Source organism: Lates calcarifer, linkage group LG20, assembly GCF_001640805.2.
Source record: "Lates calcarifer isolate ASB-BC8 linkage group LG20, TLL_Latcal_v3, whole genome shotgun sequence".
NCBI lineage: Eukaryota > Metazoa > Chordata > Actinopteri > Centropomidae > Lates > Lates calcarifer.
In genome coordinates this window covers 15,751,877-15,766,246 of record NC_066852.1, presented here as the reverse complement: position 1 = coordinate 15,766,246, position 14,370 = coordinate 15,751,877, and the positions used below count along the sequence as shown (strand labels likewise).

At 40.7% G+C, this 14,370-nt stretch overlaps 1 protein-coding gene across 3 annotated transcripts in view; it reads right to left on the bottom strand.

Annotated features, from left to right (window-relative positions):
• The window catches only part of larp1 (La ribonucleoprotein 1, translational regulator), a 49,646-nt gene that overhangs the window by 11,355 nt on the left and 23,921 nt on the right, over positions 1-14,370 (bottom strand). For 2 of the 3 annotated variants that reach the window (XM_018691355.2, XM_018691356.2), the window contains exons 4-10: positions 12,666-12,737; positions 8,132-8,282; positions 5,043-5,177; positions 4,400-4,552; positions 1,828-1,990; positions 413-557; positions 137-311 (exon numbers count right to left, since the gene is read on the bottom strand). In XM_018691355.2, coding sequence (XP_018546871.1) covers positions 137-311; positions 413-557; positions 1,828-1,990; positions 4,400-4,552; positions 5,043-5,177; positions 8,132-8,282; positions 12,666-12,737 — 994 coding nt within the window. The remainder of the gene's footprint in view (positions 1-136; positions 312-412; positions 558-1,827; positions 1,991-4,399; positions 4,553-5,042; positions 5,178-8,131; positions 8,283-12,665; positions 12,738-14,370) is intronic. The other variant, XM_018691359.2, reaches the window with a different exon arrangement.

The window sequence follows — 14,370 nt, the reverse complement described above, 5'->3', positions numbered from 1 at the left end:
TTTAGATGATTGCTGCCTGTAAACTTGACGGAAGACGAAGCAGTTCACCACAATGGAAATCATGAAATTACAGTCGATTCCTTTTCATAGTTTGACTCATAATTCAGATTTATTAACAGAAGCTCAGAGTGCTCACCTCTGGGCTCCTCAATCATTTGTCTCGGGACAAACTCGGGGCAGTTGATGAGCTGGGAGAAGTCAGTGTGGGTGTGGTTAGGCATGTTCAGGCCCGGGAGAGGCCACTTCTCGGGGTCCACCTTCCGACGGATCTTCATGTCGATCACCTCCACGTCCTTGCTGTCCTTCAATGCCTGACAGGAGAGATGGGTGGGTCAGGTGGTCTGTGCGATAACAGAAACACTGCTGGTTGTTTTTAATCAGGAGGGTCAGTGTGTCAAAGAAATGTGCTTACTTCCAGGATGAGGTTGATGTCAGTGGTGAGGGCCTGCACCCTGTGGAAACTGGCGATGAGTCCGATGGGCAGGAAGCCCTCCTGATCCATCTTCCTCCGCAGGAAGAAGTCGCGCTCCAGGTTGTCCAGGCTGAAGTAATACTCGCTACAGGGGGGCAGAGAAGTGAAGAAACGTGTGGTCAGCTTTGCCCAGCGTACACTGACATGTCAGCTGTTGTTGTTTCCTCTTATCTTTCCCTCATGTCAAACACAGGAGGGACTAAGACATGAGGAACAGACGCAGGTGAGAGAAACAAAGACAGTTGAGACAAATGAGAAGCTCCCATTTAAAGGGCTCTGAGAAAGAGGAGTCTGCACACGACACATTACTGAGACAGAAAACATTCTGAGAAAACACTGGAAACAGAGACTGGTTTTCAGCTGTATCATGTGTAACCAAACACCTTCCGAGGAACCACTAATCAAAAACAGAACATCTGCCAGGATTTCACTGGGCACTTTAATACAGATTTAAACTGATGGGGGCACTGAGTGCACACAAGGAAAGCATTACGCTCCTCGAGTTAGGTGCCAAAAAACTACTGCCTCAACACACACAGTATCGTCATCTGGCAAACACTGAATGCAAATGTGTTGTGGGTCAACAGTAGGACTTAGAGAAGATATATATTTTTGTGCTTATATGTGAGAGGAAAATAATTTAAAAAAAGTGTCAGATAAACCATAAAAACAATGGTGATTTGAAAAACGTATTTTATAGCACAAACAACCCCAACATCTCTAACTGTGTCAGACTGGCCCTAGTTCCTGGGTGGTTTTGCTTTTATTTGATAGCTGCAGCAGAGATACAGACAGGAGCTGTGGGGGAAGACAGAGGGGTGTAACATCAAACAAAGGTCCCCTGCTCAGGAGATGAACTGTGGTGTTTCCTGTCTGACACATTTTGTTAAACAGATTTGATTTGATTTGTCAAAACTGATTAAACAAATGTGATCAGATTATTTAGGAACAGACGCAGGTGATTATTATTAAATTTGAGGCAACATTTCATCTTTCATGTAGCTGCCTCTGGAGCCAGAAGACTTTAAACAACTTTTCTTTCACATTTACAGTAAAGCCTCTAAATACCTGTTAACAGCCACTGATGTATAAAACCAGTGGCGTTTCCATGTAAGATCTACTGTCTCATGAGCAAAGCACAAAATTGTTCTAATATCAATGCTGAGATCAGAGTTGTGAAAGTTCTCTCCATTGATATTTAGTCAGAGAAGAGACATGAGGAGCTCATCACTTCTACAGCACGACTGCAGCTTAGATCTGACTGCAGACCTTTAATGCAGCTAAAACTTTTTTTACATTTTCTGTGTTTTAGCTTCGTCTTTGTCTCTTTGCTGGAAGAAAGAAGCTAAACTTACATCTGCCTCTTGATGTAGTCCTTCAGCAGGTCCTGATCGACAGAGTAAAGGTCGTTGCTGCTCATGTTGTCGTAGTAGTAGGTCACTGAGTTGCTGAACTTCTGGCCGTAGGTTCCGTCTTTCATATCATAGGACTTGTAGCCATAGTGATAGTCATAGTGGCCTAGACAGGACAGACACAGCCAAGATTATTAATATTTCTAAAATATTTAACTCACACTTTATTGTATCTTGTCTATTCAAGCGAAGAAGCCACATAAGCTTTAATAAACTTCAGACTGAACAGATGAGAACAGCTGCCTGCATTTCCTGACTCCAAAGAACATTTTGATGCTGTTTAGACCATTTATTATGAATCTTTTTTGCCCGGTAAGCCAACTGGAGGTGTTTTGTTTCGCAGCTAGTCCCACTACTGGTGAGCATTTGATGAGTTACCATTGCATAACTAAATTATACTTGAGTTTGGTTCAATACAGCCAGGGGCAGTTCCATTTTGGATTAATTTATAAGTAGATAAATTAGCCAGATTTATTAAGCTCCGAGTCTAATCATTCCTTTATTGAAAAATTATCTCCTATCTGATAAATGAGGAGCCATTACTGCCATAATTACCTTTTTTAAAATAAAAAAGTAGTGGGATATGTGAGGGAGACAGACTGCAGCAGCAAGGAAATAAAACTGTAATCAGATTGCTCCTTTATTGGAATATTAAAAGAAAATACATTCTTAAAATATATATACATTTTATATATATATATATATATATATATATATATATTTATATACACCCAGTGAGTATGAAAAGATTTAATTCAGTCAGTCTCCTGTGTGGTGCCTGCAGTGCCAAGAAGCTATTCAAGAAATTAATAAGAAAAACATAAAAATGTGTAAAACTGTAGTCGTAAAAAGTAAGATGTGAACGTAGTTGACCTTAGAAATACAGAACGTGTGTTTGTGTGAGTATCTAGGCCCACAGACAGAGAGACACACACACACACACACACACACACACACACACACACACACACACACACACACACATACACACACGAAAGCTGAGTAAATACACAAAGACACAAAGTTCATCCATTCAGTGTTAACTCTGACCGTCTCTTCAGTGCTGCTGAAAGTCAACAACGTATCCTCAAGACAACCACTTCTCATTTCTTCCTCCTCCTTGTTTGTAATCTCAGTTTTCTCGCACACTTTTCTTCCCTCTTATACAATTTAAAAAGGTACCCGTGTTTTCTCTACCTCAGTCTGGAGAGGGCAGTGAGGAAGGAGGAGACAGAAAACAAAGAGAGAGGGAGTGAGTGTGTGTGTGTGTGGGGGGGGGCTAAAGATAATGTGTATGAAAAGAGTGAACAACAGGGAGGAGAGAGGGAGAATCCTGCCAAAACCAACAGCACTTTCGGGGAAACCTGCTTCTCCTGCTGGATCCAAGGCCTTTCCTCATTCCAACACTCTCTGGTTGTTATTGCACATTTTTTTGTTTTCACTGTAGCCTCAGTGGGGCCTGATCGGGGTCACTAACCACCCAGTCTGAGAGCAGAATCAACCCAAACGCACCCAACGCTACACAGGACACAGAGGGTTACACTTGGACACCACTTTGCCAAACCTGCTTGATTTTGTTGGGTAAAGTCAAGCCTTCCTACCTTGCAGCAACAAGAGGATGGAGATTATTAAATGAGTGGTTTGACATTTTGGGAAATAAACTAATTTTCCTTTCTTTTGCTGAGAGCGAGAGAAGAAGATCGATACCACTCTCAGTAAATAAGCTCGAACAATCAGTCTTATCCACTGTGTGTTCAAATGGGACTTTAAGAAACCAAAGTACTGCCCCATCACTGACCTCGTCTTAAATCTTTTACCGCCACAACAGCTCTTTACATTTAGGGTTGATGTGCCGCTTTCAGATAGAAGTTTCTGCAGCAAGAGCGCTCATCAAAATAGTGTGCCGATAGTAAACTTAAATTTCTCATTTTCTTGCCAAGGAAATCCTTATCAGTCTTTATGTAATTTGTATTGTTTGACCTTAACACAGTTCAGTTAAAGGTTCATGGGATTTTTGTTTTGTTTTTGTGTTGTTTTTGTGCTTCAATGCTGAGATCAGAGTTGTGAAAGTTCTCTCCATTGATGTTTAGTCAGAGAAGAGACATGAGGAGCTCATCACTTCTACAGCACGACTGCAGCTTAGACCAGAGATGTAAGAAGAGTTATAGCTCAGTAATTCAGTGTTGGAGGTTTGAGCTTATGGTCCATAGTGCACTGTAAGTATATGATGTATATGCTGAGTGTCACTGTGGACTGTTAAGGTTTGAGTATCAACATCACAGAGATGCAGACTTGCAAATTAAGTGACTAAAAATATTTCCAGTGGTGACAGACACACAAGCAGCACAGTGGCGAAATCCTCAGCAAAGCCTTTCCCTGCCAGTATTGTTTCAGGAAATAAAAAAAGAGGCCACAGAAGAAAGACCAAGAACAGAAAGTTCTATTTATATAAAAGTTGCATTCTTAGTCTTTACATCTGTTTATATGCATCTAGGAGTGATAAAAATAAACATACCTCTGCTGCCACCTCTGCCTCGTCCCCGGCCTCTTCCTCTCCCGCGCCCGCGACCTCTGAACCCTCCACGGAACGGCGCCCCCTCGCTTTTCACGCTGGACACCTCGTCGTGGTCGTCACGCCACTCGCGCTCGTACTTTTGACTGTGCCAGTCTGCAGGGAGACCAACAACAAAAACAACAACAACCTTCATACCTCTCTGCACAAACACATCATCCACCCCTAAACCAGCCAGTCAATTCTTAAAGCTCATGACAGACAAAGTCACTTTTAACTTGTAAAATCTTATGCAAAAGAACAGATCAAATGTCTGTCAGTATGTTTTGGTTCCTCTGTGAATGTAAGAAACCGAGTTATTTATATGTGCGCATTTAAATGGTCGAGCTGTCAAAGCAGTGGAGCACACACAGATCTCTCCACATCCTGCTGCTGAGTCATGCCTCGATCAGCTGAATACAGATCAACAGCTACATATGTAGTCATGCAGACACATACAGTACAATAAAAATCTGCTATCCAATGCTGTCACAAGTCAAACAGCACCAGCGAATAAATCATGTAAAACCAGCTAAAACTCGTTTTCAGATGCTTTTCCTGACATTCTGCAGCAGCTGACAATCCCTCGTGACGACAGCACACTCACCTCTGAGGTCGTTCCTGGCGTTGGGAGGGAGGCGGGGGTTTTCGTTCTGTCTGCTGTTGTTCCTGGAGGCCGAGCGCTCTCTGGGACCCTCCGACTTCACCTCGATCATCAGGGGAACCCACTTCTGCTTGTTTCCTGTTTGTAACGACAGCGAGAGGCAGAGGAGTTAAAGAGGAAAGGCATTCATTTGTCCGTTTAGTTCCCACTAACAACCACTGATATTTAATCGTGAAATGCTCACTTTGGCCTTTTTTTAAAGCAAGTATCTCATATTTATTCAAAACTGCCAAATTACCACCTTTACAGCTGCTAGTTAAACAACACACACTGTTTTTTCAAAGAATCCCCTTTACTATGGTATCATTTGATTGACACCTATCTACGCTCTATAGAAAAGATGTCTAACACTCTTTTACTACAGAAAGAGAAGATTAAGAAATACTGGATGAAATTGGATCATTACTCTAGAGAAAAAGACACTGTTTATACCTTTTTTTTAAAAAACAATTTCTCATTTTTCTGTTTTGTTTTCAGTAATGAGGGGCAATAACACCTAAATGTGAATGTGTGTGTAATCAGTTACACTAACTACACCATCCTAGCCCCATCCTAGTCCTCATGTTTTTATTCTGCACATTCTGTGATGCCTATGATAGATTTTAAATGTGCAAAACAAAATAAAGAAACAGAAAGTCTCAAAAAGCATCCAAACAACCGAATACATTTACAACTTAAATCAAAATCAAGCCTCTTTTAATGCCTTATTTGTAATGTGATAAACTCTTTCTTTCTTCTTAATGCTCTGTAAATGTATATATGTCCAGTGTATCAATATAAAATACGAAGAGAGATCAAATTCATTTCCTCCACACAGCTCTGAAATCACTGCTCTAACCAGTAAAGACAGAACCGTTACTGTTAGATTGTTTGGCTCAGGGAAACCAAACCACTTGAAACTACTTGAATCACTTATGAAGCATGAAAAGAGGACAGTTTAGCTTCTGATTGTGGTGACTGTTGGATTTCTAAACCATTGCCTACTTTCATCAATTTACCAGAGTGATATATTTTCAGGACAGTCGGCACCTCTGTATTCTGGATGATTAAGCTGCTGTTACCAGATCTCAGTTGATGGATGTTGCAAATATTGAAATAGCATCGAGTCAGCTGCAGTACCTCTGTTGGCCAGCAGGCCGCATCAGTGATCTGCTGTCTACAACAGGTTGTTGAGAGGGAGTGTGTGTGTGTGTGTGTGTGTGTGTGTGTGTGTGTGTGTGTGTGTGTGTGTGTGTGTGTGTGTATGTCTGGGGTCAGTGTGTGACAGATACCACAAGCAATGGGAGAGAGGAAATGACGGTCACTTTTAAGTGACGTGGCCTTGTGTCTGTCTGCTGACTGAGCAGGTAAGGGAGGGAGGTAGAGACTAAAGGAGATAGTACAGAGCTGCAGATGTCACAGCCTTGACTGAGTCAACATTTAAAACACTGCTCCAGTGATATCAAAACAAGCTCACTACTGTTGATAAAGTCACAAATCTCTTGACGACAGAAATGTTAAACGGTAAGAGTGATGAATGCAATTTCCTGACCTGCATCAGAGATCCAACCAACAACAGTCCATTAGCCAAATAGCTGATCGTTCAGGCAATTAAATCTGGTTTAATCTGCCCGACCCAGCGTCACTGCTCGATTTTTATTTTTATTCTTTGCTTCAATGCTGAGATCAGAGTTGTGAAAGTTCTCCTCATCGATGTTTAGTCAGAGAAGAGACATGAAGTGCTCATCACCTCTACAGCACGTCTGCAAGCTACATCTCCAATGAATGTAGGAAGTGTAGTTTTTGCTGTTGTCTTAAACGTGTTATTAAAATACATAGAGGGTATATGCTCAAAACACATAAGTGAACTTGACACTCAAAAAAAGTTCCCTGCGATGACAGCACTGTGGTGAAATCCCTGCCAGCTCATCTCTATGCCAGTATTGTTTCAGAAAATAAAGAGAGAGGACCACAAGATAGAGACAGGAAGCCCAATCCCATGTTGTCAAGGTCAGACAACACTCCCTGCCTGGGCTGGCTGGTGTAGTTTAAACCTTTTACTGTTGCTAAAACTGCAACCAGCCATCACAAACTTCTACTCACACATCTGTTTAAATCTGACTTCAAAGGCAAAAACCCTTCGTCTATACTAGTTGCATCTGGAGTAAACATGTCTTCATTAAAAAGTGTGAGTGTAAAAAAAAAAAAAAAAAAAAAGTGTAGTAGCAGTGTAGTAAAATGATTTTTGTTCTCTAAAGAGGAAAATCAGCAAAGTTCACAGCTGATCAACAATGAACTGAGAAACTCTGGGGATTTAGGTGAGTAGTGGGGAAAAATATCTCCTCACTCCTACTTAATATCACCTCTTTTCTCACTTTTCAGGAGCAATTCATTATTTTTTCCTGCTTAGTTTAACTGGCACCATGACTACAGTTTTTTGTTACTAACCTAGGATTACTATCTGTGGTGGTAAAAGTCACTTTTACCCTTATCAACATGAAATTACAACCTCAGACTTTCTTATGACTAACTAAACTAACTATGAAAAACCCACACAGAAAAAGTTGATGAGGGAAGAGGTTCTATTAAAAAAAACCCACAGTCGTCAAAAACCCCAGCTTTGGCTAGAAAGTGAAAGTGTCTGGTGAAGTTAGCAGGCAGAAAAACTACTTGATTAATTCCAAAAGCCTCTTTAGCGAGTGCTATAAAACACTTGAAGAGGCAAAAAATGTGAGCAAAATAACTAAATGAACAAATGCAGACACGGTTCAGAAAAACTGAACAAGAGTAAGTATATACTTTGCAGTTTAGGTTGTACTGCTCTCCAGAGAAAAAAAAAAAAAACGTGTTGTATGGATGAAATGTACAGAACTTTGCAGGTGACGAGATCCTTACCAGTTGTAAGGATACTGTGTCAACACTGGCCTAAGGATGGTGCCATTGTATACATGTCAAATGAAGGTGACCCTCAGGTGTGCTTAGCTTCAGCTGTGTTTTAAGCTAAAACACCTGCCTGCCTACATGATCGATGTTAACATGCCGATCAAATTCACCTTTTTTCTTGGGCCCGTTCTTCTGGGAGTCGTCGTCGCCGTTCTTTTCCTCTCCAGAGTCGTCTGACTTGGCCTTCAGGTTCTCCTTGCTCTCCTCGTTGCTCTCCCTCTTCTCCTTTGACTCCTTCTTGGCTGTCGTCCTCTTGGGGGCCTGGAGACAAAACAGGTTCATACAGATACACGTTAAGAAAAGAGCCGAGTCCACCATAGGAGACATGAGCAGGGCACTTCATGTTATTAGTAATGTCTCACAAGCTACTTTGTGAAACACATTTTTACAGGAAATGAAACTGACTGAAATTAGAGGCACAGATACAAATTTACACGTGGGTCTTTTCTGATTTAGCAAAGAGGAATCAGAGTTCAAAACATGCTCCATATATATATATTTTTTTGGGGGGGGGGGGGTTACACATGCACAGGATTACAGTCAGGCAACTGACCATTTGCTAAACACTTCCCCTGAACAGTGAATGTCCAATCATAGCTTATCAGCCATAACTACCAGGCATATATGCTATGCTAATTATGTCAAGCTTTGGATTCCTCAGCATGCCACACTGGTGGGCACAGGGCCCTGTTATGAGAGTATTCAAAGAGTCGGGTGGTCTTTACTTTTAGCTTTGCTGAACTTCCGCATGTTCCATGTAGCTTTAACCTCTGTTGTCTAGTACATCATGTATTTAGCCATCAAATCCATATTCAAGACCCTGGTTTGTGAGCTTCTCAGAAATTAAGTTTTCTCCAAACATCAATTTAGTGAGAAAGCTAGCTACAGCTAGTAAGCTGGTAAAATCAATGCTTGCTAGCTAGAAAGGAGACGTTTCTTTTGTCTCCCTCTGTGAAATCAAGGACCCACTGTTCGGACATTGCTAACAATTTAAGTGATAGGTTGGTAGCCAGTTGTATTATTGTAAATTGCATTATGTCATGTCAGAACAGAAACCCTGACAGGCATCAAGGGAGGGGAGTGAGGATTTGCAAACAGTCAATTGTTGAGAATTACTGAACGTTTCTAGGGCGATATCATAATCACATCATAAATAACCCTGGAAAATGTAGTTACTGCACTAACTCCAGCACTCATTACACCAAGCTTGACATTTCCAATCTGTAATGAAAAATGGAAATTAAATAAATCAAATAAGCATATAATTAGGAATAAAACACCATACTCTACAATCTAGTTGTAAAATCAAGTGGGATCGGTATACACAATAAATAAATAACAAATAAGCATTCAGCATGGGACAGTTCAGATATTTTATCCCTTCAGGTTGACACTGCAATTACTACCTCCTCAGGGCAACAATATAAGTGGCCGGGACAAAGCAGGCTTTGCATGTGGTTTGGAGTTTTATCATCCTGTCTTTTGTCCAGTATCATAATAATGTGTGACTGTAGCAGAGCAACACGAGCGCTAACACTGTCCTCCAGCCAAGCCTGGGCTAACAAGCAGTAACGGACACAGGGTAGTTCACCGCACATGAATTGCCTTTGGTGGTTATCTCCGCTCACAGAGCCGATATCTGAATTTATTCAAATCAAACAGAGTTCAGCCCGCTCCTCTGTGGCTATCAGCTACACACATATCTGCAAAGTTTTGACACTCCTGAGGGGAGGGGGGGTGCACAGTCGTCATGCAAAGCGTCTGTCTTAAGTTGAGTGAGTAGCTAGAGGTGCGACACGATTCACGCCACCAAACCAGTCTGTCCATGTACACACACCCGCATGCTCAGTCTTCAAAGTATCAAACTCCCGACTTATCTAATCACACAGAAGTCAAAGACCCACTTCAAACATGCACTGTAGTTCCTAACAACAATGTTAACAGTGAGTCTCAGCAAACATCAAACAACAAAGGAGGCACGAGCAACTCCGTTACGACTGAGGTCTTGAAAAAAACTTGCAAACGATAACCTTGATGAAATATACCTGGTGTAAAATGATTGCGATTAGACTGACAGAGAAATGATTTTAGAAAGCTGTAGGAACATATTTCAGATCAGACTAAATTAGTAGTTTGTATTTTTCACAGGCTGCAGTGCCTCTGGTAGGTAGGTGGTGTCAGTTGTGTAAATGTTTATTATGATTATGATGATTTATTCAGGCTGTTACAGAAAGAGCCACAATGCTTGCTACTAATCTTATTTAAAGGGCCTTAAGTGGTCTAAGTAGTAGTCTGTATGTACATTTTACGTCCAAATCTTCAAATCTAAAGAAAGTGATTATGAGAAGCTTTAATCCAAAATCACTAATAAATCATCTGTAGGGCAGCTAAGACATGTTATGCAATTATGGGCTGTTAAAATAAAACTATTTGTTTCTTTTTTTTTTTTTTGCTTTAATCTTGTTGCAAAAGATTGAATTTTTGATTTTACACAGAGTCTTCTTTGAATGTGCTCTGAAACCACACATTTAATGAGGAGGTGAATGAGGAGGAAGAGGAGATTTAAAACAGACAGAGCTGCAGTCTGGCTTTTGATAACAGACTTCAGTATTTGACAAACAAAAAAACCCAAATGAGCCAAGCTGCTAAATATATGCGTGTGGAGCTTTAAACAGTGCAGCAGGTTGTGAACTGAGTCCAAGTTGAGCTTAACTGGTTTATGAAACATCAGCCGAGAGGGGAATATGGAAATTCTGTGAGATACCTCACCAACGTACCGAAAGCTGCCTAAGAGTAGTGACTTAAATTCACACTTACTTACTTATGCGTGCTGAGGTTCAATAACAACAGCGGTATTTGTTCTTTTGGTTTGTGGTGCAAGAAATTGGAATCAGTTAACATTTATATGTTAAAAAGACGTATCAACTACAGTTTTATTAAGCTAAATTACAGCTTATTGTTATCAGTGTTTTATCTCATTGATGACAATTTAGATATATTTATATATGGTGTTTATTGTATAGACTTGATTGAAGTATAATGTCACCAAGGGACCTGAAAACCACAATGGAAACGAGTCTTGGACTTTCCTCTAGATGTGGTCTGTTGCAAAGGGACAGGCAGTTTAAATGACTAATGGCTGATAAATTTGTAGGTTATACAGTATGATGTTCTCTAGTCTACTGCACAACAGAATTTGACAGCTCGTCTCCAAGCATCGCCAGCTCGTAAATGTTGCCATGGGAAACGCCCCCCAGAGGCTGAAGGCTTGAACAGTATTTCCACAAACATGTCAAAAATGGTTTTATTCTTATATGTATGCTAAATAGTTAATAGTGGTGTTATATTATTAGTATCTTCTTACAGAAGAGTGGAGAATTCAAATTTCAGTTTGACTTAAAGCAGGCTTTAACTGTGTGAGAAGCCTCTCACTGAGAGATGAAAGTCAGGGTGCGGCTACACATGTATCAGCAATGAAAAACATCAACCTCTGAGATACTGACGGTTACAGGTGGAACCTTATGTTATTTTAATGATATTTTCAGTTAATTCAAATGATGTAAAAATGATAACGCAATCGCAAAAAATCTAATCTTACCTGCCAAAAACACTGTAATACTACAATTTTATCTACTTTATTCGTTTGGTGAGCTGTCTACAGTAAAGGTAAGATACTGTATTGATCATTCAGTATGTCAGTTCAGTATGTAACTTAGTCATTCATTTCCTTCTCTCAATAATAATTTGATTCATCTCAATCAAAAGATTTGAAGAGGAGAGGGCATGCACAATATTAATATTAGATATATTACTGCTTTTACTTTGAGGGCAGGTTATACTCAGAGTGTTAATCCTGGTAAGTTCCATCCATCCATCCATTTTCTTCTGCTTATCTGAGATCAGGTCACAGTGGCAGCAGGCTAAGCAGAGTATTCCAGACGTCTCTCTCCCCAGCAACACTTTCCTGCTCCTCCTGGGGGATCCTGAGGCGTTCCCAGGCCAGATGAGATACATATAACCCCTCCACCGAGTTCTGGGTCTACCCAGAGGTCTCCTCCCAGTAGGACGTGCCCGGAAAACCTCCAAAGGGCGGTGCCCAGGAGGCATCCTAATCAGATGCCCGAACCACCTCAACTGGCTCCTTTTGATGCGAAGGAGCAGCGACTCTACTCCGAGCCTCCCCCAGATGTTAAGCCAAGTTTTCTCATTTTATTTCTCACAGTTTGGCGATGACGCAATCCATTTAGCCTCAGCGATAAATCATGCAGGTTTGTCTGTTTAAGCTGCTAAAGTGACATCACTGGAAACGTTTTATGTATTCTCAAGAAAACAGTTGCTGACTGATTAAAATGTGTTTACATAAATTATTTTTGTCCGACTGATAAACAATGAGCAGTGGATCTATAACCATCAGCTGATGTTTTTCATTGCTGAGAGTCAATTAATAAACTTTTCAGGTTTATAACATGTAGCCTCATACCAACCTCCAGCTCACAGATAGGGATACATAAACTCTGTGACACTGTTTTGATGTTTTCCTGGTGTGGTGTAAAAATGGATTACTACTTATAAATCAGATATAGTGACTGAATGTCAGCTGGTAGAGACAGGCTGCAGGTTTCATGGGCTGCAGGTTGAACTTACAGTGGATCTCCATGAGTCTCTGACCTGCCTGACAGTCGGCGGGCAGGACACGGTCCGTGTCACTGCCTCGATCTGAACAGAGGGAGGGAAGAGCAGTTTAGAGAAGACAATGAGGTGGACCATGATGTGCACACACAGACATTCATACTGTATGTAGAAAATGAACAACATCCTATATTGCTAAACAGAAGATGAACATGAGTTGTTGAGTTTTAGCTCCTGACCAAATCATCAGTGACGCCCTCCACACTGGTCATTTTATGCAATGAGGTGGGGGGAGTGAAAGAAAATGAAATTATTGCCTCTTTAAAAGCTCTTCTGTGTTGTGTTGCACTCAAAACAACAATCATCCTGTTGCCATCAAACACAATGAAAATGCCAAGTGAATGCTGCACAAACTGTGGATAATAAGAAGCATCTGCTGCATTTACACTCTACTGAGCTCCTTCTGGGTTTCATAGGGTACATTCAATATCATTTCAGTGGCTAAATGGCTAATTCTGTGTCATTACATAGAGGCAGGCATACATTTTTTTGGTTTATTGCTTTAGATTTTGCACAGATGGGAATAAGGGGCAATTATTTTTAGCAAGGACAGAGAGGTGTGAAATGATGGAAATCAACTGTTAGAGTAGACGACTGTGTTCAAAGCTCAGGTGTGAGAGGTGGAGTGTGTTTTCTGAATCAATAAAGACGTGTGGTGTAACGGCCGTGACAATGTAGACAGTAATGCTGAGATCACAAGGATGCTGATTCATTCTTCTTCTGACACAGGGAGGTACTGATGAAGCTGCTGTTACAGACACTTTCACTATGAAAAATGAAGAATCCTGAACATGGCAGCAGTTTCAGCACAAAACCTCAAGCCAACGCAAGAAATGAATGCTACTCTGATAACCTTTTCACTCTGGAAACAAAAGCAGACAACAAAACCGCACACTGCCTGATAAGACAACTGGTTACATATACACACACAAGAGCCTGCACTAACAACACACTGTGGACTGAACACAGTCACGTGCTGGTATGTGATGTTTGTTAAAGATTGTGGGGCAGAGGGGTCCTATTAAATGCATGCGTGCAGTCCTTCTACTCAGATCTGCTGTCACTAAATACTTATTTAATCATAGCAGTCAGTGGAGAAGGGAATGGTTTGATTGTAAAAATAGAAAACATGATATAACTACGAGAGGGTTAAATAAGTAGGTTCAGATTCAGTCTTTCTTAATGCTAATATGTATATTGAAAGAGTGTGAGTGGGTCCACTGGAATTATTCATTCTGACCCGACTAATTGTGAAGTGATCTCTTCTTAACTTCAGCTGATACTAATGTGAGGCTGCAGTAAGAGGGAATTTCATTCTTAAGGGACTGTAATGTCAGAATGTACCATGTTGAATGGTCTGGCACAGACAGTAGAAGCCTCAGACTGGCTTCAGATGAACAAGAATACCTCTTGGAGAGACTGGAGATCAATGACTCTTTCAATTAACACATAGGCATGTAAGCATTACATTAAGACAGACTTGACAAAATCTGAAACTGCTTTAGTTGAAGAGAGAGGAATTAGAAAAAATAGAAACAGAAAATAGAGAAAACCCCTTTTACGAGTTCCCAGAGCACAATTCTTCTTATTTAGAGGTGCATGAGATGCGTTGTTTGAGCAGTCGATCGACAGAAAATTATTGATTATTTTGATGCTGAAT